The sequence below is a fragment of the Pithys albifrons genome, chromosome 4 (genome assembly GCF_047495875.1).
Source record: "Pithys albifrons albifrons isolate INPA30051 chromosome 4, PitAlb_v1, whole genome shotgun sequence".
Classification (NCBI taxonomy): Eukaryota; Metazoa; Chordata; class Aves; order Passeriformes; family Thamnophilidae; genus Pithys; species Pithys albifrons.
The window spans coordinates 1,374,900-1,401,968 of record NC_092461.1 but is presented as its reverse complement, the minus strand read 5'-3'; the positions used below and the strand labels follow the sequence as shown (position 1 = coordinate 1,401,968).

Here is a 27,069-nt window from a genome sequence, read left to right as displayed (position 1 = left end):
ACCATAAATTTGCTTTGCCTTACTCATGGGGAGAAGGAAGAAATCTAATCAAATTCTACTGAGTGTTTTCTCTGCTATAATTTAGTGGTAAAACTGGCAGGCTGCCTAACCACGTCAAAAAGGGATACATTTGAAATGCTGTAACTATAAAATAACAAGGAAGCTTTTAGCCACATTCATGGTGGAGACTGGGAAAATGTTTACTTGTAATGTGGTTAGCATATGAAAAGATTAATCTAACAGGAAAATACATTTTCAAGTTGTGAAATTGCCTTGCTCGGTGTATAAATATTTTATGTAAATAAAAGCGGATTTGAGATTCATATAACATTTATATATTTTTAAAACTAAAGGCGGAGAAACTGACTCTGCAGAGCGTTTTTCAGTGATACCCTCGCTGTGCTATCTACTCTAAGGCCTTTATTTGTTTATATTCGCTTCTCCCGTGCTGAAGAGGCGCCGATGGTTCTGTCTGGCTCAGCTGCTGACAGGACACCATCAACTTCCAGGGAATCCCTCACTGGGAGAGAGCAGGAGGGTTTGGAACTCCGGGATTCTGATTGCAGGCTACAGGGAGAGAAAATGAGGAAAAGGGACTTTTCCTTCAGATCGTGACAGGAGAATTTTGAGGAAATTGGGGTGACATGTAGGGATGCTGTTCCAAGTACTTCAAACGTCTGAGCCTGGTTTGTTTTTCTTTTTTCTTTTGGGCCACTTTTTTCATTGTGTGTCACTGGAACACAGAAGTCATTTTAGATGGCTGAAGATTTGGAGGCAGCTTCTCAGTTGCATGCCAGAGAGGGGCAAAGAGGTCTCAATGTAAATGGAAAGTCAGACATTCTTTTTCAGTTCTGACTCAACCAGAGCTTATTTTTATTATATTTTGGTATTTGGGACAATTAAAAAACTGTCCCCTATTCAAGAAGCAAAACAGAATGGCAGAGTAATGGCCAATTAATAACACAAGTAATGTTCATAAGATGCAACAGTTGGTGTCACAACCATCACTTTGTGGATCTCCCACTTTGTGGAATAACCACCACTTTCTACCAAATTCCAAAGCTTTGTCCAAAAGTTATGGCAGAATATGAATGTCTGAGTCAAGTCTCAAAGTGAAAACCAACCAATTTACTGCTTTGGAGCCTCAAATTCAGAAGTTTGCAGGCAATAGGAATGTGCCCATTACAGAATGTACAGGATGACACATTTTCTTCATCAGCCAGAGAGCATTAAAACCCAACTGAAGACCAAAATAGTCTATATCTGGGTACTGGGGAATGTGATGATTTACTGTCTCTCAAATCATATTTATGGCATTAAACAGTTTTTTTATTAACTGTAGTTAAAAAGGGGAAACTTCTGTGATCCATACAGCTGCTTGATACACTTGTGGACTTAAAAAAGACTCATTCTAATTTAGGATCACAGTCTAAACTATTTCCCTGTTGTTAAATCTAAACAAACTGAAAGTGGCAAATCCAGTGAAGTTTATCCAGTGATAAATATAATGAAGTCTGTGGATTTGTGTCACAAAGTTAATCAAATCAAAGGCATTAAATTCCAATCTAAATATAATTTCCTAGATGGAAACACAGCCAAGTTTACACAGTGCAAATTTGAGGATCATTCTGCCCTTGGAAATGCTTGTGAAATGTTGGGCTGTTGGGCTGGTGTTAATACACACAAAGAACTGGATGACTCAAGGACTTTGACATCCCTGTTCCTGGAGCATCAGCTTCAGCCTTCTCCTGAGTGAGCCAGTATTTAACTCCAAGGGGTTTCCTCTGGAACTGAAAATAACTCTTAAGCAGTAAAACAAAAGTGTGGGTTTCAACTGGGGTGTGGAAACTGCACCCTGAGAAAGGTCCAGCAAATAGCACCAAACAGAAAACTTAAACAGCTCTTGAAGATTCCTACAATAATCTTACCAAAAGGCATATTTTACACAGAATAGGGTGAATCTTAACACTGGGAGCAGCAAGAGATGAACAGCAACGATTTCACCAATTAAACACAGTCTGAAACCAGGGAGGAAGACAAAAACCCAACCAAAAAACCCAGTTCACAAGTATAGATCTGCATCAGTCAAACCAAAGATTTTTTTGTTATCAATCAGAAGAAGAGAATCAACAACCAAGTAATATCTTTCTTTTAAATATCAAATGCATTGAAGCAGCAATAATTTATTTTTGTGCCATCATTTCTTTTGAAACTATGCAAAATGCCATTTCTGAATGCTGGTTTTCTAAAAACATCACCATTAGGATAGTTGTTACATATTTAATTTCATGCTCCACTCAGCATAAAGCAGTTGAGAGACTGCCAGCCAGAGCAAATTAAGTAACCGGTTAGATAATTTCCTGCTTAATTGAAAGCAGGTAGTTTTTAAAAGTAATAATTGATTTTTGTTTCTATTAAGCGTGTAGCTATTTCTTCCTTTTTCTATTCCTGTTATTAAACAAGATTGCACTAAGCTTTTGCACACTGTTATTGACAGGCACGGGAGGAAAAGAACTGGAGAATACAGTTTATTTAATCCTTCAGATTCCAATTGCAGCAAAAATAACAACGGAATGGCATCTCAATATTGGTCCTGTACTTCAAGATCGTTGCTTCAAAATCTAATGCAGGTCAAAAGTTCTTCTGTTCAGGCTCTTCAAGGACAAGGAGCAAGGCAGTAACATCAGCAGAGTCCAGAGAGAAGGAGCATCACTTTTCCTACCAGATAATAAACTGACCTCAGTAAAAACACAAAAAAAAACCCACAAAAAAACCCCAAAAAACCAAAAACCAAACAAACAAAAAAAAACCACCAAAAAACCCCCAACCAAACATACCAAACTAAATAAAAAAAACAAAACAAAACAAAACAAAACAAAAAAAAGGGACAAGGTTTTGATATTACTACTTCCCTTTCCTTTTAGGTATGGTCACTCTAAAAGAAAACTCTGATGCCTAAAGACAATAGATAAAGAAATCTTTGACTCACACTGTTATATGATACAGTAAAAAAGGACTTAATTCTCTACCACTGTTCAAAATGCACCTGTCACGAGCAGTTCATTCACTTGAAAATTTTATTTAAAAACAAAAGAATAATTGTTCCATTAATATGTTTGAACAAAATATTACAGTTTCTGATCTAAAGAGAAAATTAACGTGACTGTGTCCATAATTTTTTCTTCCACTTCTTTAAAAATTAACAAAAGGAAAAGCACATTCTACATGTGTAGAAAGAATTCCTGCAAGCTTTGTATTACAATCCAATGTTTTGACAAGTTAATATGAGAAATAGTCAGTGTGACTCATTTTAGACTCTATCCTCATAACTGTTGAGCACCTGCCTGCCTCTCTTCCACGGTTAGATATATAAGTAATAATCCTCAGAACTGAGTGGCAGAACACAAACTGGAGTTCAGACTCAGTAAAACACGTGTACAAAACCAGCAGCTATAGCATTGTATACACACATATGCAGGTAGTGGATTTATAACCACCACAAAGTGCTGAGATGATGCTCCCAAGGAAAAATCACTGCTGGTTCCAGGCTGCCAAGCCTTTCCCAGGTTGCTATCACTGATTAGCTGAGACAATTAAGACCTGCAGCAGGTAGAGCAGGCAAGAGTTCTGCAGCCTGTCAGCAGCTTGAGCCAGGCATTACTGAAAGCATTATGTGCAGCTTTAAGGATTTAAATCTGCTCTTTAGTACACAAATCCTTCTGAATTTACAGTCTTACATGTAAAGATTTAAAGAAAAATGCTCTATCCTCACAGAACATAATGGAAAGGCAGGCAAGGGTATCATAAGATTTGGGGTTATCTTCTTCACTTTGTGCTGAGAAAGTTCAGTCACTGGCATTTGAAATGGCACGAGGTTTTTTGGTCTGTCCACACTGACAAATCTCTAAAGAAGTTAATAATCTTAATGGCAATGCCATGATGCTTTTTCTGAAAATCATGGTTGCTAAAACTAATGAAATCCCCCTTTATTTAAAGGTCATCCATACAGTACTTAGAGTTTGCCTATTCACACACAATGACACCAAATCCTGCCCATATTCCTCATAACACTCTCCCTTTTTTCATATTCACAGACTATTCTGAGCTGGAAGGGACCCACAAGGATCATGGAGTCCAACTCTTCAGTCAGTGGCCCACACAGGGGATTGAACCCATGACCTTGGCATTATTACAGCCAAGTTTTAACCAACTGAGCTGATCTCAGGGCCACACACATGGGAGTACATATGGACAAATAGAACTTAAACTTACACCTGTGTATGAACTCCAGTCTGTAGTGCTGTGGTCTGGAATGGTTGGGGAGGGAGTTTAATGAGTTCAAAATGGGTATTTTATTAAAAGAATGAAACACTACAAATCCTCCCATTAAGTATTATGTCTCACACAACAAAGTCACACATTTCATTTTTACTGTTACTGTGATTTTCCATTCAGCAACAGGACTGGGGCTGATTTACAATCTTCCCTTCTAATATTTATGGCATTTCATAGTCCTCCTTTTGTCTCCTTAGAGATCAAAGAAAATGACCATTAAAACTGCAAATTGATAGGCTACCAAACTTGCACAAACAGAAACTCAGGGAAAGGAAGCCAGAAAAAGAGGAAGAAGCAGAAATAAAGTGTGGATATGTGAAAAGTGGAGGGGGGAAATGCTTTACATGGTGATTACCAGATCAGGTTTACTGATCTAAAATACATGGTGAGCACTGTGAAATCAGTTCTTTGGAACACAAGACAGCTTAACCAAATGGGTAAAATGTTTTGGGGGAAATGAGAGACAAATAGCATAAAATGGTGTCCTTCAGAAGTATGTTTATGTATGTACAGACAAACATAAATTCCAATTTCTATCTTCTTCACAGTTTCAGACTAATTAATTAGCTCCTAAGAAGGCTAGACTGTAAAAACAAGAGTTTCTAGACAAAAGTAGATTTCTGAGCTTGTCTTATCTTAATGACCTCAACCAGAATTCTGCCATCAACTGAAATAAGAATTCTGTCAAGTTCTTAGAAAATACAAAGTCACAGCAGCAAAGAAGGATCTTTTTCCTTTATCAGACGAGGTGTTTGAAGAGGGCAGCCTGGCCATCAGAAAGTCTTCAACAGATCAAGATTAATTACAACTCAGAGGAAAAAGAATAATTCTCTGTTCTTGCTCCAGTCTCAAGAATAAGCTGGCTTGGAGAAGTTTGCACAAAAGTTAAAGGTTGAGATGTCTCCTTTAACACACCATGCTTAGTCTTGTCCTTTTTCTGAGAGTTTCTAGTTCTGATCAGGTGACTCTCTGTATCATCTGTATTTGTCTGTCACTCAATCTGGAATCACAGCTGCCACATCTGAAAGGAAGATAAAAACTTCTTTAAAATTTAAAATGTTAAAAACGGTTTTCATTCTAATAGCTAGAAAAATGAAACTTCAGACAGCTGCAGCCTTCATGAAAATTCAGAGCAAGTTCCACATGAAGACTCTGATCTTACAAGTTGACCAAAGTGCAAGGTCATATTTAAGGATAAATTGACTTAAAATTAAGCACTATGGGTAGATCTACTTTCTCAATTGTTATTAACCTGAAACCACCCACCCTAACCATCCTTCTGAAATGTACCCTAGAGAAAAACAGAATATGGCAGGGGGGCAGAAAACATGCACAACATTTATCATACATTAGGGTAACCAGCTACACGGTTTTCATTTCAGTATCTGAAATCTGCACTGGAAATGGTGGTTCCGAGGAAAAAGTAGTGCAGCATGTGCTGGCCAAACAAAAATAAAGTCTGTATATATCCCTGAGGGCTGAAAGAAAAGTATCTTCTATCCCCTGAGGGGAAGAACAGAAAACAAACAAAACCCCTACTGAATAAAACATAGCTGTATTGTGAAAAAAAATGATCTATTCTCCCTCCTCTCTCGAACAGGATCACCCTTTGCGTGAAGAAATTGTCCTTAATATTCAATCCAAACCTTCCCTGATGCAATTTAAGGCCATTTCTTCTGATCCTGTTACTTGCTACTTGGGAAAATAGACTGACCCCCACCTCACTACAACCTCCTTTCAGGTAGATGCAAAAAAACGGGTTCAGAATAAGAGAGTGTGTTTGAATACATTGCAGTTATCAGAAAAAAAAGCCATGAAGCCCCAGTAATGCAAAAAAAAACCCCAAAGATGAGGAGGAATTTCTGAACCTAACTTAAGACAGCTGTCACTGCTCTAGCAAGGTAAGAATTTCAAAGTACTGACAGTGTGTCAAAGACCATTTACAAGTCAAGAAATAGTTTCTAGCACATGAAAAACTTTCATTATAATTTTTTTTTATTTTTACAACAAGGGATTCTTTCCCTCTTAGATAAAACATATTCTATAGAGGCAACAGAAGACTCTGCCTCCCCTGTTTCCTTATCTAGTCACTGTCACCATCACAATATATGTCTAACTGTATTTTGGAAAGTGGGAATTGCCTGTTTGTATTTCAAATGGATGAGGAAGGATGACAAGCTTTGAACATCTCAAAGGCATGTTGGCCCACACTACTGCACCAAAAGAAGTCCTCCAAGTTCAAAACTGTCTGCCAAGGCTGCATACATGACATTTGCTATTTCAGTTCCTATGGGAGAGTCCAGATAAGATCCTTATGGGTGAGGAATAATGTTAGACAATCTCTAGCCAAAGATTTCAGAGAATGTTTTAGGCTTTACTTTTTGGAAGTACTGAAAATGGCCCTGCTCCAGTAAAGCTCTAAAGAACATAATTTAAGTCCTTTGTTAGATTAGAACTGTAGCATGCAATGGAAGAGAACACAAATATCTGACTATTACAAACACTGAGAAAGGGAACACACAAGCACAGTTGCAGTTTAGCACTACAGTCAGTTTTTCCCATAGCAAGTCCCATGTTCCCATGGATCTGCTCCCTTTCCCATAAGAAAAATTAACAGTAAAATGTCTTAAACACAATCCCCTTACACTACTGAGTCTTCCTCTACAAACTTTTCTCTTATTACTATTCTCTGCTCAGTCACGTTTTACCTTACCCATCTACACCTGCACCAGCAGATAAAGTCAATCTGCAGCTATTCCACAAGTGATGAGCTGTAGACAAGGAATGCTGACACAACAGAGAAACCAGGGCCAGATCCCTGCAGAGCCAATTCAGGCCTGGCTGAGCTCATTAGCTAAGGCTGCATCCCAAAGGATGGAAGATTCACAGCCATACAAGTATTTCTATGTAGCATGGAATACGAATGGATCTTGTAGAGCTTGCCCAGCTATCCCTATGTTGTGCTCCCAGAAGTAGGTAGCAAAGCCCAGATGGATTTGAGAAGCCCCGGGGTGGAGTTAGTGCTATGAACCCCACACTGAACTCCACCTGAGCACAAATTCAGGCTGGCTCCAGGACAGTCGCTGAGCTCCTCTCTGCGTGCAGGCTCTGAGTGGCGCTGCAGTCCTCGGGCTGAGTCGGGACATCCAGCTCAGCACCAGCCACGCGGAGCGGTGGCAGGTCTCTGTGTGGACACCTGCTGTGCTGGGCTCCTCAGCACGCCTGGTAACGGGAACACAATGCAGACACACCCAAACAGGATCTGGTTCAGCAAGACTTAACGCTTCGGTCCTACAGGGTCAGAACCTGTAGGTTCTTACACAGCTGGGCTGTGTCCCGGTGCACACTCAGTGCGAGGTGTTCCAAACTCACACTGGCTCCTGATGAACGAGTAATCACAAATCACTGCAACATGCTCTGCTCTCATCAGAGTTTCCACAGGGCTCTCCTGCCCAGCATCACTTACACGAGTTTGCTGTGCCTCCTTTGTACAAGATCCAGCTCCCTCAGCTGCCCTGAATCCGGGTGCAGCTCCCCAGGAAAATCCATTCTAGAAAGCTAAAATGCAAAGATGGAAAAAATTGAGCCTATGACATAAAAGCATCACAATATTGATGCAAAAGAAATCCCCTAATTTGCATAAGTTACTCCAAGTAAATCAGGAGGGATACACCGTGATTGCATTATACAGAGACCATCCTTCTATCAAGATGCCAGCAAACCAGCCTGGCTTTTTCACATCTAAAGCATTTGGTTACAATGAGCTATAATTCGTTTTAACAATGTTAATAAATTAAAAGCACAAAGGGGCAATTACAATCACATTAAAACATTCCATAATTTTGGAAAATTAATGTTTTACTAAGCCTTCATTTTTACAGATAAATGGAGTCAGAACTGTGCTGTTGCTACACTGTGGTAAACTAGTATCATGTTAAGCTTTTTGGAACCGTATGGGAAGCTATCAATTTTTTTCTTAAGTAGGATTCTCATCACTTTGTTTAATATCACTACAAATTACACAGGCTAATATTTACAGATGGTTTCCTGCAGGAACTGTGAATCAACAAACTGCAAGGCAATAGGTAGTAACTATTGGTTCTCAAAGGAAGAGTGAGCTACCTGCCAGAGGGCTGTACAGAAAACCTGGGAAGCTTTCTCACTTTCTAATCCTTCATTTGACTCAGGGCCCCTTTGGGACTTTGGGAAGTCACACCGGGCCAAACTGCAGCAATACCAAACTGCAGCATGAGAAGTTTCTGAATGACATTTTAAAAAATACAAACCCCACAGTTTTGGCTTCAAAAGTCACAAGATGTTTTAATGTTCTCCCGTAGGTTTGTTTTATTTGTCTCCTGGTGCTTATGCTTCAAGTTTCAGTCAACTTAGACTTCAAAAGTTTTCTTTTGTGGACAATAAATATGGAAGCATATCTATTTGGTCAATAAAACCAGATATTTGCAAAGTTTGACATCAGTCGTGGGTGTTACACAGAGACATTGAGCATTTTGTGTTTCTCAGACGAGCTTAGAAAGACTACAGCTTTTAAGCTTTCAAAACACTCAGTATCAGATTTTCTTGTACTGGACCACAATACTGGGGCAAAAAAGGGTTCACGCTTGGGCAGCTGAGGAGAAAACCGTTTCGAAAAGTACTCACAGCACATGGCAGTCAGTCCCGTGTGCTGTTTCCATGCAATCCTCCCTCCATCTGAACAAGGGTATCACACAATTACAGGGGTGCAGAGAAGAGCTTCAGAACGAAAAGACATAATGGAGTCTGCATGGGAGAGGTTAAAAACAGGCAGCTAGGGAGAATATGGTAGAGATCAGCAAAAGCAGTAATTGTTAAAAAAAAAAAAAGAAAAGAAAAAAAAGAAAAGAAAGTTCAATATGGAATTTATTCAGGGCACACGAGCTTCTCGAGACCCCCCACCCCGAGGCGGCTGTGGTTCCTCAGCACTCCCCAGCGCTCAGGGCACGGGAAAAAATACCTGCGTGGGGAAGAGGGTGGCGAAGGGATGGGGTGCGGGGGAGCGGAGGAGGGCAGGGGTGCGGCGGGGGCGCGCCCGCGCTCGCTCCCGCGGGCGGGCAGCTGGAAGTCATTGCCCGGGATTGGCGTCCGCGTTGCCGCAGCGACCGCCCCGGCGGCGCCGGCCGGGCCGCAGCGTGAATGGGTGATGTCACGGGCCCGGCGCCGGCCAGTCTGGGCAGCCCGGGCCAAGGCAGCGGCTGGGAGGGGCGGCAGGGGCTGCGGGGGGAGCGGGGAGCGGCGGGGAGCGGCGGGATGCGGCATCCCCCCCGCCCCGTCCGTCCGCGCGTGGGGAGCGGAGCGCTCCGCTCGGCCGCTCCTCTCCGAGTGATCTCCCCAAGGCTGTCCCGCGGGTGATGCCCCCAAAGCGCTGTCCCGCGGGTGATGCCCCCCCAAAGCGCTGTCCCGCGGGTGATGCCCCCAAGGCTGTCCCGCGGGTGATGCCCCCAGAGCGCTGTCCCGCGGGTGATCCCCCCAAGGCTGTCCCGCGGGTGATGCCCCCAAAGCGCTGTCCCGCGGGTGATGCCCCCAGAGCGCTGTCCCGCGGGTGATCCCCCCAAGGCTGTCCCGCGGGTGTTCCCCCCAGAGCGCTGTCCCGCGGGTGATGCCCCCGGAGCGCTGTCCCGCGGGTGTTCCCCCCAAGGCTGTCCCGCGGGTGATGCCCCCGGAGCGCTGTCCCGCGGGTGATCCCCCCAAGGCTGTCCCGCGGGTGATCTCCCCAAGGCTGTCCCGGGGGTGATGCCCCCAAGGCTGTCCCGCGGGTGATGCCCCCAGAGCGCTGTCCCGCGGGTGTTCCCCTCAAAGGGCTTTCGCGCGGGTGATCCATCCAAGGCTGTCCCGCGGGTGATGCCCCCCCCAAGGCTGTCCCACGGGTGTTCCCCCCAAGGCTGTCCCGCGGGTGATGCCCCCCCAAGGCTGTCCCACGGGTGATCCCCCCAAGGCTGTCCCGCGGGTGATGCCCCCGGAGCGCTGTCCCGCGGGTGATCCCCCCAAGGCTGTCCCGCGGGTGATGCCCCCGGAGCGCTGTCCCGCGGGTGTTCCCCTCAAAGGGCTTTCGCGCGGGTGATCCATCCAAGGCTGTCCCACGGGTGATCCCCCCAAGGCTGTCCCGCGGGTGATCCCCCCAAGGCTGTCCCGCGGGTGATGCCCCCCCAAGGCTGTCCCGCGGGTGATGCCCCCCCAAGGCTGTCCCGCGGGTGATCGCCCCAAGGCTGTCCCGCGGGTGATGCCCCCCCAAGGCTGTCCCGCGGGTGATCCCCTCAAAGGGCTATCGCGCGGGTGATCCCCCTGGAGCGCTGTCCTGTGCCAGGGGTGGGAAGGCGGCATTTCCACGTCCCGCTTCCACTTGGCCCCCGCTGGCCGTGGGGACCGGGTGTTTGGATTTCGGTCCTTGCCAGCTCCCCATTGTTTGAATGGAGATGTCTCTGTTTCTATCCTCAATTCATTTGCAGGCACTTTAGAAAAGTTCTTTCCTGCAGGAATGAGGGGCTTTTCACTGCGCTCCAGCAAGGTTTACAATCCCTGCCAAGGCTCCCAAACTTCCCACATTCAGCCTCGAAGTTTCCCACTGCTCTCAGCAGCGAGATTCCCACACTGCAGAATACCTGATTATATTCATAGTTTGGCCAGATTCAGTAAAACAGCCTCTCAAAGCTGCAGTGGAAGTTTACTTCACATGTGAAATTCTTCCCTACTTTCTTGCTGCAGTTCTTCAAAAGAGCATACATTCCTAATGGTGTGACTTAGTCTCAGAAAGGGAAAATCTGATTGTTCCTTAATGTAAGTTGTTATTCACATGGATCCACTCTTTACATTAGTTTCAGAGAGTTCAGGACAAAGACCACGCAGCAAAAGCCAGCATAGCTCTTTTTGTGACTCAGCAGGAGATGCAGGTTGGGTTTGGAAGTAAATTTCTCTCCCTAAAGACATTAAACTGGTGCAGAGTGCAGGGTTTTTCTCAGTGAATGAAATGGCCCCTCGACTGTCAGTCCAAAACTACAGCTCCTCTGCATTTTATCTCATGTTCATCACACAGCACCTCTAGGTGAGGGCCCCAGAGCCTGCACGCATGGGAGCTCTGCCAGGCTGTGCAGGAGGAGATGTGACATTAGGTCCCTCTATCAGTAAAATCTTAGAGCAACTCAAATTAATTAGTTTTGTGTTTTATTTCACTTGGCTTTTGCGGAATAGCTGTTTCAGGTCAGACAGGTGGGATGCTCACAATGGTTTTCATTGAAATTCTTCTTATTTTAATTCCCCAATAATAAATTGGTTTGCACATAAGTTCTCAGGGAAGAAAAGGACGTTGAGTCCAAGCCTTTAGGAATAATAACAATCTCTTGCAGTCATACAGAAGCCTTGAAAAGCAGTAGAAACCATTGCTGAAATGTCACCCGTCAGCTCGCAGAGCCTTTATCTGAACGTTGTCACAGCAAAGGCTCAGCCACCCGAAGGAGCGAGAGCCGCGGCATGAGAGGAGGAGACACGTGAGAGCGGCAGCATCTCCACACAGCGGGTGGGGTGGGTGAAGTGCCCTGCCAGGATGGGATGCCCTGTGAGGACAGCGTGTGAGCGTCCCTGAGGCCAGCCATGGACCAGGGGATTGGGAGCAGGGAGGATGAGGAGGGGACACACGGGTAGCTCAGCCCTAACGCTGACAATGGGTTTTTAAATCAATTCAAGCAGTGCAGGTTCGGTCTGCAGGCAAGGTGAAAGCCAATCCTCTGCAAAAGTCTGCATGGAAAGGGACCTTGCAGTCAATGTAGCATATTAGGACCAATGGCTTCATTCAGGGGTGGACAGCCAGGCATTGGGGCAGGCACATATGAAGGACTCACCTGGCATCACTAATTTATCAGAGGTTACTCAGTACACGCACGTGGTGCAGGATCAGACACTTGTCTTTGGACACTTTGAAAACTGGAGTGTGGCAAGTAAGCTGAGTTTATGTAAATATGATTTTAGTGTGAGGTTCAAGTTAAGTCTTTCTGATTTTAACTGCTCGATATGATGTTTAAATGTGAAATGACTGGTAACCTTTAAAATCTTCCTGGGATTTTAACACTTTTGATGACTGCTGAAAAGAAATTAATCTCAGAACAATCACTGACTGTCAGCTGTCTCCATCAGGTAACTTTGCAGTAAAGGAAATAAATTCCAGCTGCTGGGGGAAGGGAGAGAACGTCCTGAGAAACTCACTCCTTTGCTCCCATTGATCATCACCTGCACTGGACTTCATACAGCAGTTTAATCCTATTCTCTCCCTCAAAGGTTTCAAGCCTCTGCAAGATCCTGACTGCCAGGGAACAAAGAGTGGTATGTGGTTCCCTCAAAGGTCAGTCATTAACCTGCCCCAACAACAGTTTTAGGAAGATCAAGGCAATGAAGAAAAACTAAGAAAAAGCACTTTCACTTTGGAATGAATTGTTCAAAATGCCCTTATACATTCAGTTTTATTCCCTTTCAACTCCACACTTTTTAGTTCCTGCACGTATTTATTTCTCATCAGGAATAATGGCAAGATTTGCTCTCCCAGAGATTTGACCTTAAGTTTATTCTAGTCCCAACACTATAGACTATTTCATCAATTATGAATGTACTTGTGTGTATAGAGGAACTGGTAAGCCAGCTCAGTAATGCTACCTTGTTCTGGAGAGTTCCCCTTATAAATAAATAAAGATCATATCTTTATGAAATACCAGAAAAAATAGGAAAAGGAAAAAAGAAAAAAAAGAGAAAAGAAAAGAAAAGAAAAAAGAAAAGAAAAGAAAAGAAAAGAAAAGAAAAGAAAAGAAAAGAAAAGAAAAGAAAAGAAAAGAAAAGAAAAGGAAAAAAGAAAGAAAAGAGAAGAAAAAAGAAAGAAAAGAAAAGAAAAGGAAAAAAGAAAGAAAAGAGAAGAAAAAAGAAAGAAAAGAAAAGAAAAGGAAAAAAGAAAGAAAAGAAAAAAGAAAAGAAAAGAAAAGAAAAGAAAAGAAAAGAAAAGAAAAGAAAAGGAAAAAGAAAGAAAGAAAAGAGAAGAAAAAAGAAAGAAAAGAAAAGGAAAAAAGAAAAGAAAAGAAAAGAAAAGAAAAGAAAAGAAAAGAAAAGAAAAGAAAAGAAAAGAAAAGAAAAAAGAAAAGAAAAGAAAAGAAAAGAAAAGAAAAGAAAAGAAAAGAAAAGAAAAGAAAAGAAAGAAAAAGGAAAAAAGGAAAGAGAAAAAGCCCCCCCAACAAACCCCAAAAATAAACAAATAAAAGAAAGAGAGAGAGAAATAAAGGGAGAAGGAAAGAAGAGGGAAGAAAAGAAAACAATAAGCAAATAGAAGAAAGATGGAAATGAAAAAAAAATCTAAAAAGCCACGTTTTTCTAAAGATAAAAGGACAGAGGCTCATACCAAAAGTGGTTTCTCTGTGATTTGTATTTTCCATGCCTGCATGTCTGTCTGTGAGACAATATACTGGCCTTGCAGTAGCCAGACTATCAGTAAGACATTTATTTCCATAAGTTATTGATGACCCTTTAGCTCACAAGTGACAGGCCAAAGTAGAGCCACGAGCAACTTCTGAGAGGTCATCAATAACAACTGAAAATAAATGTTTTATCCAGTGCCTGCCCATTGTGTGTTCTCTTTATGCAATGCCAGTTAAGTTTCATCTGGTGCAGTTTTTAATGAGCTGTAACTACCTGAGCTCCTGTCTGAAGCAACCAGCTCTTCAGGCAATGGAGGAAGGAGGGACACACAGACAACCAGCTCTTCAGGCAATGGAGGAAGGAGGGACACACAGACAACCAGCTCTTCAGGCAATGGAGGAAGGAGGGACACACAGACAACCAGCTCTTCAGGCAATGGAGGAAGGAGGGACACACAGACAACCAGCTCTTCAGGCAATGGAGGAAGGAGGGACACACAGACAACCAGCTCTTCAGGCAATGGAGGAAGGAGGGACACACAGACAACTAGCTCTTCAGGCAATGGAGGAAGGAGGGACACACAGACAACCAGCTCTTCAGGCAATGGAGGAAGGAGGGACACACAGACAACCAGCTCTTCAGGCAATGGAGGAAGGAGGGACACACAGACAACCATTTGGTTGCTCACACACTTGTGGAGCACCTTTTGTGAGATGCAGAGGTAAAAGCACAGATCTCTCAACACATCAGGATGAAACAGTACCCTAAAGAGTGAAAGGAGAGACTGCCACCTCACTAAAACATTAAACACCACAGAGAATCCTGATGCTGCAAACATAAGACAGTTCAGAAGAAAGAAGATACAGAGGGGAGGGAGAGGGGGAATAAAAAGAAGCTGAGATGCAGGGTTGTAAATAAATCATTCCTTATGCTAAGATTACAAATACATAATATTCTATTAATGTATTTCTAATAATAATTCATACCATATTCCAAGGAAGATTGATGTGCTACTGTGTGTGTTAAGGAGTTCCTGGAGGCAAAAGGAAACTCTTTTTGTCTGTAAGGAGTCTCTTACTCTCGGTGGAAAAAACCTGCAATGGGCACTGAGTACTCAGTATTTACTTTGAATAACTGTCACCACTAACCACAATGTCTTTTAATTAAACTTTTGCATTTAAAATTTCAATTTTTCTTACTCTTTTGCATTTGCGTTTTCACTTTTTAACAATGTTTTTTTGAGAACCAGTTTTCTGGCACTCAATGTTCAGTAACTATTTCAAGAGTCTGGTCTAAAGTCAGCTAATGACTTTGCATCCAGTTGTGAAACTTCTGCTCACTTGAGCAGTCCTTATACCCATATCCTTACTCAGGCAAATAAGCTCATTAACTTCAAGACAAACTTTCTATATTAGCAAGGATTTGTGCTGCTTTTCAAGTCAATTCCTCCATTGAGGTAAATTAAGAGATTCGCTTGAATAAAATGTATCAGTGCTTTAACGTGTTGAAAGAGCATGTTAGTGGAGTGAAAATTACCTAAATAAATGTCATTAACACTTCAAGGTAAGTCTGTGGAAACAGACTGGTATCGAGGACAACTTGAAATAGTTACTTAGCATAAGCTGTGTGATTACCCAAAATATTCTTATATATGCACATCATTTAGCTTTAAGAAAACAGAGTCAAACTGTTGGAAATTTGCATGTTGAAGCATTTTTAACAGCAATTTTGAATACGTCTTTAAAATACTTTTGCATAGTTTGCCCCCTGCACAAGAAGCAAACCCAAGAAGAATTGCTGTACAATTACTCCAAAATGGAAAATAACATTCATTCCCATTTCTTCTAAGGGAAAATTAGTAAGTCACAGAATATATTTAACCGTGAAAAATTGCAGTTCATGGATCACTGTCCAATATTCTCCCTACATCCATCTTTCTTTTTCCTGTATCTCCTGCCATTTGCAGTCTGCAATGTATATCTTGATTTAAATTCGTGGTGGTTTTCATTAGACAATGCTGTGTCCTAATAATATAAGGTCATTTTAGCATTTACTATTGCAGAAATTAAACTCATGGGTGTGACCCCGTCTGCCTAAGGGAGACATTACCTGTCATTGCTTTTTTGGTGCTCTCTAAACATGAAATCCTGCAAGATCTGTTTTCTGTCAACAAAAGCTGATGTCTCTTGTTTTCTGAAGTGACAACTTTCTCAGAAACCGAGCGGGCTCCTCGGAGTGATCACAGGAAGCATCCTGCTACAAATTGATACAAAACTCACCTTTTGAGCAGGCTGCTTTTACAAACACACAGAAATACATAAGCAAATTAAAACGGTGCTATAATCCTGTAAATAATCTCCTGCCATTCCAGGATTTCTTCTGCAGGATGGAATGGAAGAATGAGAAAGAGCCTTTTGCTTCTAAGGCCTTGGTAGATCCTCACATGTTATGGCAACAGAAATCTATAGCAGGCAAATACAGAGATAATAAGATTACCCAGATTCCAGCAGGTACTGGAAGTGCATGGCATGGCTCATAAATAGCTGCAGTCAGGGGATTTGAAGATGCATTGAAAAGCTTCCCCTCCACAAACACAACCACCAGACTCAAATTTCTAGTTCTTTCTAACTTCTGTTCCCAGCTGTGGCACTAATTTGACTTGAACCCAATCCAGCAAACAGTGTTTTCTATCATGGGTACATATTTGCAGGCTGTCACTAGCACGAAATGCAGAACTCTAAATTAATATTTGGCAAGCAGGAGATACCTGGAAGTGACACTGGCCCATAAAAGTGCTTTGAGAACCAACTGACTACAGTCACAGAAAACCTGAGTGCATTCACATCAACACAGAGGCAGCAAAGGTCTCTCCATCTACCTTGGATGACTCTCTGCTGTGGGAAAGGGAGAGAGAGGTGATTGCTTTGAATTTAAAACAATTTTTAGAAGATTGCAAAAGATAAAAATTTTGAAGAGTTCCTTAAAATGCTCACAGAAAACAAATAACAAACATGTTAATATTAGTTTTCAAAATGTAAAATGTATTAGTGAAAAATATTGCTGTTGTTTCTGCAGGTGCTTTTCTGCTTGTTTTGTTGTTGTTGTTGTTGTTGGGGTTTTGTGGCATGAACTTAGACTGCTTTTGCTGGTGAAGTTTTTCAGATCCCCTGAAAATAAATACCAGTATCATTGGTGTAATGATAACATATGCAGATGAGCATGTACACATCTAGATACTTATTTAATTTAGGTCGATTTGCTCATTGTCCCTGTAGGCTGCATTATTTGTGTGATTATAGAGCTCTTAATGTAAACTCATAACACAAAAATAGTATGAGGCAGTGTCATACCATCAGTTTTCAAGCAGATTGGCTGAGGATTTCTGTCTACAAACAAGGGGCATGACACCCCACATAAATCTGATCTAAATCTACACAAAATAAAATTAAAGTTAAGCCTCTAAATTCAATCTGTTACTATGTAACTCAGTTTAATGGAGTGTTCCTCAGGAAGCTGCTCCAAATACTCCTAAATTATTTTCCCCTTCCCCAGAATAAGCCTCTTGATTGCTTATATTTGGACCACACTGCAGAAGGTTGTCAACATGAGTTATCTTTCTTGCCACAAGCTTGCTTTAGTCAAGGCAGCAATCTGACATTCCCCGACAAACCCAGTGCTTCTGGTCACCTGAACAAAGCAACCTTCTGAAATGCCATCAGCCTTCAGCTGACATACAACCACCAGCAAAACACCAGGGCGTCTGGCAGTGACACTCCAACGTCTGCTGCTGCCACAGACCCTCAGAGGGAGGAGGTGCCTTTGCACAAATTTCCACAACACAGCCACGCTGGAGACAGCACAGCAAGAAAAGCTCTTGGAGACACTCACCCCATCACAGCCTTTTTTTGGTTCTCTCCTCTATCTGGAGTAAAATACTTCTTTATGTATGTATTTCCATGTTTCTGTAAAAAAGAACATTGATAAGCATCAAGCCATGGAGAAGGGTGTTTTTTGATCTGTTCCTCATCTCTCCATAATGTTTGTTGTCATATGATTTTTTTGTAGCATACAAAGCTGAAGGGAAGCATAAAGAGGTGGACAGGACTATGCTCCTGTCATTAGAAGGATGCCCTATACTGGACAACTGAACATGCAAAAACAATAGTTCTCTTTTGTCTGTATTTTTATTTTATGTTAAGCTACATCCACAGGGGCACTGGGGATTTGGAGGTCTTGAGAATCTCTTAGGTTTTCTCATTAAGAAGAAATTTCTGTAATGACCACAACCAGAGAATAAGAAAAAAAACCATTGCAGTTAGTGAAGTGTGTGAGTTGTATTAAGATTTTGGATTTGAGGAATATAAGGAGACCAGCACAGAAGATGCCTCATGTTATTTGGGGAAAGGTTTCTGTTAAGTTGAGGTTTGGTGATCAAGATCTTTGGTAAGGAATCATCCTTGGTGAGGAGTGGTAACAGAAGACTGATGGCTTTCAGTCCTTTGCTGCTCTGTAGAGTGAGGTGACTTCTCTGTATCCCCCAGTGCCTGATGGATCTTCCCTGACCCATTTGGAGGATCCACAGGGTGTCACTGCAAAGGAGCCTGCAGTTTCACCTCCACCCTGTAGTCCAAGGGGACAGAGGCATGGAGAAACAATAATACAGTAAAAGATTTACAGTCTTTCCTCTATCTCACTCCCCCACCCAATTATTCATTTCCTATCACCCTCCCCTGTTGCCAAGAGGAGTTTATCTATGGTGTTTGATAAGGGAGCACTAAACACATTATAGTGCTATTTTAAATGACATCACAACTAACTAGATATTTTAATTGAAGGTAAATAACCAGCATTATTGCCTTTTGAATGATAGCAATAGTGGAGAGTAATGGCACCACTGAGGAATCAATTGCTATTTCCCTCATAAACCATAAACCATTGAGAGATTTATAATGCTTTTTTAATGATCAGCCCTTCTAGGTGTTGAGCAGCTCCTCTGAGATCCTGAGTCTTCTGGCTGCCTGATGAAGTCAACAGGAGTGGGGAGCAGGGGGTCTCAGGATGAACCTTGTCACACCAGTTATCAGCCTCAAGCCAAGGAAAGCCTGAGATTTTACTGCACTGCTCTGACATGGTGTGCCCCAATCTTAAAAATGAGGCCACTTGACTCCACCACTGTTTCATAACCTGCTTAAAAATCAAAATGCTTCGCGCATTTGTGTGCATTTCATGCCCTCTTAAGGTGGGTACAGCAAGTAACCTTGTGTGAGAAACCACATTGATTGCTTGCACACCTGAATGAGTTCCCTTCCAATTTTAGCTGCCCAGAGACTATTTTAACTAATGCTGCACTATCCAATGCACCGGTTCGTTCAGAGGCATCATATCATGCACAAACATCTGTGGATCCAGAGGGCTGTCAGAGGCAATGGCATGGATTCTGTGCTTGGAAGGACTGTCCCCCTTCCCTCGTGCCATGACTCAAGAGACAATGTCAATGTCAGGGTTATTTTTCCAGCTGGAGCCGATGGCACATTTGTACCCTCAGACCTGTGCTGACAAATTCAGACGACCTTACTCATTCTCAGTAAATTCAGTGGGATTATCCTCATGACAAAGGGGATGGATACAAGGCCAGTCATTACATTTTCATTTTTATCTTGTTTTTCTTTGGTTTTGATTCACAAGCAACTTTTTTTAAGCTTCAGGGACCACCTATAATGTGATCTGAACTCATCAATTCTCTTTTAATAGGCAAAGTTGGTTCATTCGAGCGTTATCAAGGATCTTGTGGTAATATTACAAGAGTTAGTTACAATGGAATGAATCTTGACTCTGGATGTGGGAAGAGAGCACAAGAAAACCCAGCCAAGACAGATAAACTCCTCCAGCCAGCCAGAAAGGAACCACATGTTTAAAGATGCACATAATTTATTTAAAAATACAAACTTGGTCTGGTGAAAAACAGAAGCGTTAATCCCTATATACTCATGTCATGAAAAATATTGCTATTAATAGGACAAAAGCATGAACAATAGCCACTGTCCCTTTTTCTTGTGTACAATCCTCTTTAGGGATGAAGAGTTTCATTATGCCTACCTAGATGGATAACATTCTGTGGTTTCCAGCCCATTTCTAAAGCAATTTACTTAGCACATCCAATCTAAATTTTGCAAAAGCAGCCGACTCAACCCATTCCCACTTAAGTCAATGACAAAACTCCCATTGACTTCAAGGAGAGCAAAAGCAGAGCGGTTGTTGACAGGGAGTTGGTGCCTATTGTTCAGCCGAGCATGTCGGACTAGCATGTATCAGCTTCATGAGTATCAAAGGGGAGTTACTGGAGGAAATCCCCTGAATATTTATATGGCAGTTGAAGGGGAGGCTGTTTTTCTTTCTCCCATGTGATATGTTAGCTACCTGAAAGCACACAGCTTCAGACCCTTGGATTTTCCTTTCTACCCTCTGCAGTGGAAGTAACCTGATGGAAAAAGAGGTCTGAAGCATTTTCGTGGTTCTTCATGAGTTTCCAGAAATACTGAGTCATCTTCAAGAATCAGGGTGGTCTCAGTGGATTTGCTATATGGCTGCTACAGAGTGTGTGTGAATTTGTGTGTGTGTACAGAAATAATCTGTCCAAATTAGCTTTGGGAGAGCCAAAGGGGAACCAATTACATACTGGGCTTCCCAGAGATTTCCAGTGAGATCAGAGGAGCTCCCAGAAGGGATTCAGTACAAACAGGACACCCAATATCACAGTGTATCAAGTTTCATGCAGATTGTAATTAAGTGGGACCAGCAAGATTTGAGCCTGCATGCTCACCTTAATTTAGAATTTTTTTTTTTTGACAGAACATCAAATCTGCCCTTATTACCAGGACTCTGGAAAACAGAGTAACCACAATGTTCTTTAAGGCCCATGCCTACAAGGAAACTTCAAGAAGTTTCACAGGATAAAAGCAATGACTGCAGCAGAATTGGGATAATCCTGCCCACAGCTAATGGAAATACATCTTCCTATCACATTGTCCTGATGTAGTGTACAAATCTAGACCTCAGTCTAGGGTCACACCTCAAAGATTTACACCACGCACTTGGATTTTGGGTTGAGAGGAGCGTGCCATGGATGGCACTGGCAATGTGGCACACAACAAGCAAAACAAGAGTGTATTTGTAACAAAAGCCTCAAAACATGTTTTTAAAGGTGAGAGAGAATGCAAGTGTGCTTCATTATATGCTTCAGATGATCCAGTCTCACTGCTCATTCAAGTTCTGAGTTTGACAGCTTCCCACTGTATCCTTTATATATCACCCGTTGTGACTAAGCTTTGAGGGGACATGTAATCATTAATCACCATTATGGATTTCCTCCCTTCTGTTGGGTTTGACTTACAAGCTCTTAGGGGCAGATCCTGCAGCCTTTACTCCTTCCTTCAGTCCTTTGCCCAAGCAGTGAGCCCTGCTTGGCTCAGGGAGAGCTCGAAGCGCTGCAGCATCTCCAGGATCGGGCGCCAAATTTCTCACACCGGCGTTCCATTCAAATGTGCAGCGGCTCTTAATCCTTAGCAGCAATTAACAGGAAGTTTCAACACTGCATTATTGAATTAAAAGGTTACAATCTGCCACGAGATGACTTAAGCAGGACTCAGGAGTATGTGTCTGTTAATTTTAATGCTCTGTCTCAAAGTACAGAACTCTGGACATTTCCAGCATCATATTTAAAACATGGTACATCTACTAATACGTGATCTGGTGCATTAATGGACGAAATTAAGTTACAGGTATGAATTTTACATAAAACGGATTAATATTATATGTCATGGAGGAATTTTAAATACTCCATCTCCATGCATTTTTAATAGTTATGTGCTCTAATTTAATGTTCCCTGGCATTGCTTTGCTTGCAGTCCCTAAACCCTCCTCCTTCCTTCCCACACCCTCCTCCCTCTCAAGTTTTGCTTGGGATTTTCCCTGCCTTTAAACCAGCGTGCCCAAGTCCCTCAAAAAAAATCTGTAAAGCCGGGATGAGTCTCCTACACCGAGAGGATAAAACCGCGTTTCACGACCCGAGAAGATGCCACCCCTCCCGGGGATTGCGGTGGTGGTCGGGGAGGCTGCAGCCGCCTTTCCCCGCGGCCGGGCGGCGGGGAGCGGCGCCGGACCGTGGGGACAGCACTGAGAGCCGCCGGGCGGCGGGTCCCGCCCGCATTCCCGCAGTCCTTCCTCCCTCCCTCCCTCCCTCCGGACCGCCCCGTCCTCCTCCTCCTCCTCCTCCTTCCCGGGGGGGTCAGCGCGAGCCGCGCGCCCCTCCAGCCGCGCCGCCATTGGCCAGCGCCGCGTTCTCGGGAGGGGCTGCCGCACGCTGATTGGCTGCGGCGCAGCCCTGCGGCGCCCCCCCGCGCCCCGCGCCGCGCTCGCCCGGCCCCGGCGCGGCACCGCCCGCGCCCCGCGCTATATCTGGGGCGGCGCGGCCAGCGGCGGCGGCAGTGGTGCTCGGGATCGGCCGCGGGGCGAGAGCAGCCTGTATTTTATTTCATTTTATTCTAATTTTTATTCCATTTTATTCTATTGTATTTTATTTTGCTTCCCTCTTGGTGTTGGCGGTGCCGCTGTTGTCGCGCGGCTCGCCGAGCGCCGCTCGTTGCATCCCCGGCGCGGCCGCCGGTAACGCCAGCGAAGGCGCTGCGGCCGCGCTCCGCTCCCGGTGCGGACGGTGCGTGCGCGGCTTAGCGAGGTCGCAGCAGCAGCAGCAGCAACAGCAGCAGCAGGAGGAGGAGGCGGCGGAGGCGGCGGCGGCGGTGGTGGTGGTGGTGGAGAGGGAGGTCTCCCTCCTTCCCTGCGGCACCATGAAAGCCGTGAGCCCCGTCCGGCACCCCAGTCGCAAGGCGCAGCCCGGCGTGGCGGGCGGCGGTGCGGGGTACCCGGCCTTGCGGTGCTTGGCCGAGCACAGCGGCTGTAAGGGGGGCCCGCCGTCGGGCGAGGAGCCGGCGGCGCTGTGCCTGCAGTGCGATATGAATGACTGTTACAGCCGGCTGAGGAAGCTGGTGCCCACCATCCCGCCCAACAAGAGGGTCAGCAAAGTGGAGATCCTGCAGCACGTCATCGACTACATTCTCGACCTGCAGCTGGCTCTGGAGACGCACCCAGCGCTGCTCCGGCAGCAACCGCCGCCGCCCGCCCTGCACCCGGGCAGCTGCCCCGCGGGCACCCCCAGGACCCCGCTGACAGCCCTCAACACTGACCCGGTAAGAGGTGCGTGACACACGAGCCCGGGCAGCGGGGTGCGGAGCGCGGCGGCGGGGCCCGGTGGTCAGCGCTGGCAGGTGATCATCGCCACTGTCGGCCCCGGGGCTCTGCCGGGGGACCATAATCTCTGGAGGGGACGGGGCGGACGGGAACGCCCCGGCGGTACGCGGTGGGTGCCCGCATCCCCTCGGTGCGGGCGGGCAGCCGTGCGGTGCGTACCGTGTAATTACAGCCTCTCGAGGGAGTAGCTGTAGCCGGCGTGTTTGCACACACCGGGAGAGACGTGCCGCTCCTGCGCTTCCCACCCTTCCACGCCGTGTAGCGAGTGTGCGGGGCTGCGGGGGCTGTGCACACTGAGCGCGGCGTGCTTTGGGGGAGGGAATCGGGGAACGTGTCCCTTCCACGGGATATCCCCGCCGGTAGCCCGGCGGCGCGGGAAGCGGCGTTCCCCGGCAACCCCGTGCCTCCTGGGCTTCCCTGGCCGGCAGCGCTGAGGCGGCCCCTTCGGTTCTGTCCCCCCGGGTCGATGTCCCCCTGCGCACCCCGTGCCAGCCGGGGGGCTTCCCCGAGCGCTCCGCGGCAGGGCTGTGGCACCGCCCGGTACGCGGCGGAGGGCGGTCTGGGGAGTGGGGGGTCTCCGTATCCTTCGCCCCCACCTCTAATTTGCCGTGTTTGGTTGCTGCGCAGGCAGGCTCTGTTAACAAGCCGGGGGACAGCATCCTCTGCCGCTGAGCGCCGCTCCCCAGGTGAGTGCCGGGCGGGCGCGGGGCCGGGGGCGGGCGGGGGAGCGCATCCCGCCGGGATGCCAGTCGAAGGGTAACCAGAGCTCGGCTAGAAATCCTTGCAGGAGGCTTTGGGGCTTTATTTTTAATTACCAGGTGGTTATTTTATTTTCCTTAATTACCGGGTGGTTGTTTGGTTTTGGTTTTTTTTTTTTTCCCCTTTCTTTCCCCCCCCCCCCCCGCCAAGCAAGCCCCCTCCCCGCGGAGCGCCTCTGGCTGCGGCGTGCAGCTGCGCATCCCTCCCTCCGCTTGGCTGGCCCAGCCTGGGAGCTGCGGTTGTTGTTTGACCTGGTTTGTTTTGGGTTGTTGATCAAGCATGTCTTGTGTTTTGTTGGTGGCGCCAGTCGGTCTGGAGCGGAGCGGTTCACACACCCCCTCTATTCATTCCTCTCCCACAGGTGTGCGGCGGCGCCGCGCAGAGGAGGCAGCGCGGGGGGCGGGCGGCGGGAGGGGGGCCCGGCCCGGCCCCTCCGCCCCGCAGCACGGAGCCAGCCAACCCCCCGAGCAGTTCCCATGCTTCACCCCGCCAGAGCCAAGCCTTTTTCACCATTTTGCACGTCCGTAGCGGTCCCCCACCTCACCTCACCTCACCCCCCGTGTTTTGCCCTTCCCCGCCCGCGGTCCCGGCTCTTCTCGTCGTTCCCGGCCAGGTGTGAGCGGCTCGTCCCGCGGTGGCGGCAGCAAAAGTTGCGACTCTGCCCCGGGATAGAGGACCGAGCCTAAACCAGACTTTAGAAGCGTTGTAACTCTTAAGGGACCGAGCAGCCGAATCTTGAAGCTTTACTAATCTACCAGAGCATTTGTAGATATATTTGACATCTATTGTTTAAAATAGATGGATTTTATTGGGGCCCAGGGAACTTTCTTCTCCCTGCAGGAATGTTACATATTGTATAGACAAATGAGTGACATTTCATACTGTGTATATATAGAGATGTTCTATAAGTGTGAGAAAAGTATATGCTTTAATAGACTACTGTAATTATAAAATATTTTTAATTAAATATTTTTTGTAAATATTATAAAGGTGTGTATGTTTTTTTTAATCTGTGGGAATATCTCTTTAGAGAGCCACAGCTCAAGTACGGAGCTGCTAATATGAAAATATCTTGAATGTTTTAGGACTTTTTTTGTCCCCAAATGTCCTTTAGACTCAAAAGTTGCAGCTATAGCTAGTGGTCCTGCATGATTGCATGAGATGTCTAATTGCAAATAAACTTGTTTGGAGTCCATACAAACGTGTTTTCCTCAATCTAGACTGAAAATGTTTGTAAGTGTATTATACATTTCGAGACTACACTTTTGTCATTTAGGCACAGGGGTTTTTAGTGCATTCTATAAAAGTAGCAGTAAGATGTAGTGTTTTTTACTGAGAATAGAAAACCAAATTCTATCTAGTTTTTTTGCATTATGGGGGCGATGCTTTAGATCTCTAATCAGCTTTTTAAAAAGTCTGCTGTTGCATCAGATCAATTTATTCTGGAATTTCACTTAGCACCAAAAGGTTTTGTTGCAAATTTGTGTTCGTACAGCTTATTAATTGCTTAAAAACTGAAAACAGTTCTCTGCTTGCAACCAAAGGGCAAACCATTAACAAAAACAATTGCTGTTTCCTTCGTCCAAAGAATATTGATAGCGAACTGCAGAAAAGCACATGGGCAAAGTCATTATGATCAGTGCTGTAAATTCATCTTAAAATGAACTTAAGTAGACCAAAAATCGGATAACTGCGTCAAGATTATTTTTCTAGTACAAAATGACTTACATTTCACTGCAGCTGTGTTACAGTTAAAATCCTGTTTAATCTCTGTGATGTGTAACTACTACATGTGAACATTAAACTAGATTTACCTGTCTTTAACTGTGATTCTTCAGCTTATTTCTTCAATCCTGTGAATTTGCACATTCTCCTCACTTGTTCATACACCATTTTACAGCAAGCTCTTGGATGATGGAGTTGCTGACTGTGAACTTGTGTCCAGACTCGGTGAAAGGGGCTCGTCTTGGGTGACCCGTGGCTTGTGCACTAGTGAAATGGGATTTTCAGAGTGGGAGAATTAAGGAGGATTTAATTGGGTGCTTTGTAAATAGCCAGCCAACTGTGTGTGTAACATGGTCTGTTTGACTAAAAAAGAGGATTTGTTTCAGATTATACAAGTGTCAAAAGTACTATAACCCAAGGGACACTTCTATTAAGTTCAATATTTATCAGGAAATTAACTGGGGTCATTAGCTATTGACTACAGTGATAATGGCAACAAGATGAACATTTTCTTTATCAAAACAAGTGCGTAAAGATCAAATCAAAAAGTGGTTAACACATCTGCAAACACAAGGCCTCCTGTCACTGCAAATGCTTTAAAGGCATGGGCATTTCATAGGTTAAGCTTGGACTTCAGGGATGGGGAGTGGGTCCCTGCATTGTATTCCCCCAGCTCTGCTGTTGCAGTATTAGCAATTTAATGAGCAAAGTACGTGTTCTTGTAAAATGAAGTCACAAACCTCTCATCCTGAGTCTCCCAGCTATTTCAGTGACTGCAAGAATGCTATCAATAGCATTTTTACTGCACTTTGGGAGTTCTTCCATTTTTTCCCAAAGGAATGGTTTAAATTCACATTTATTTTCTGTTTATCTTACCAGTATTTGTAGTCTTCTGCTTACTTCTGCGGGTACAGCTCAGTTTATTTTGTATACAGTTTTTCAGTAACATTGGTTCTCGATGCCCGTGTTTGTTTCTATCCACTGTTGCCAAATGATAGTATTCTGCCACACAGAAGAGGAAGCAAGCACAAGGTGCTGTCTTAAAACAAGAATAATCTACCTTGTAGAGTTTCTAAGTATCAAAGCTGATGTATCCTGGGAGAGGCACAAATTACTGAGCTACTCTTCCAGGCAGAGCATACCAAAACCCGGATTGTTTCAGGGCAATCTCCCATTGAGTTTAGCGGCTTAAGGATTTCGTTTTCCTTTTTAAAAAACTTGCGGTGCAACAAGTTGGGACCTTATTAAAGAGGTGCGAATGTTTTTCCTGTTACAAATGGTATTCCTAAGAAATGGGAAAGCCTGCATGTAACACTCAAGAAAGCTCTTACCAGACCACTGTAGATGTTGGTCTACTTATTCCTTATGCTATGTATGAAAGTGAGAACGAGCAATTTCTCATCACTTGCTTCCTAACGACTGGAATCAGTGCAGTCCTAAATGCAGCCATAATTATTTTTGTTTTACAAAGATTTTTGGAGTCTTTCATCATTCCGTATCTTGTTTAAATCGTGTTTTCCATATAGC

General features: G+C 44.6%; 1 protein-coding gene and 1 long non-coding RNA gene across 3 annotated transcripts; one reads left to right on the top strand and one right to left on the bottom strand.

Annotated features, from left to right (window-relative positions):
* Positions 1-4,767: 4,767 nt before the first annotated feature.
* LOC139670812 (uncharacterized) lies at positions 4,768-9,360 on the bottom strand. Its single transcript, XR_011697573.1, has 5 exons — positions 9,329-9,360; positions 8,995-9,142; positions 7,802-7,893; positions 7,384-7,557; positions 4,768-5,356 (listed from the first exon to the last, which is right to left on the bottom strand). It is a non-coding gene; the product is annotated as an uncharacterized lncRNA (long non-coding RNA).
* Positions 9,361-22,241: 12,881 nt separating this feature from the next.
* ID4 (inhibitor of DNA binding 4) lies at positions 22,242-25,641 on the top strand. 2 transcript variants are annotated; one of them, XM_071553175.1, is made up of 3 exons: positions 22,242-22,997; positions 23,686-23,744; positions 24,179-25,641. In XM_071553175.1, exons 1-2 carry the CDS (start codon positions 22,599-22,601, stop codon positions 23,728-23,730), a joined length of 444 nt encoding a protein of 147 aa, XP_071409276.1. In that variant the 5' UTR covers positions 22,242-22,598; the 3' UTR covers positions 23,731-23,744; positions 24,179-25,641. The 2 variants fall into 2 exon arrangements, with proteins under 2 accessions (XP_071409276.1, XP_071409277.1); XM_071553176.1 differs by having other exon boundaries at positions 22,242-23,004.
* Positions 25,642-27,069: the final 1,428 nt, after the last annotated feature.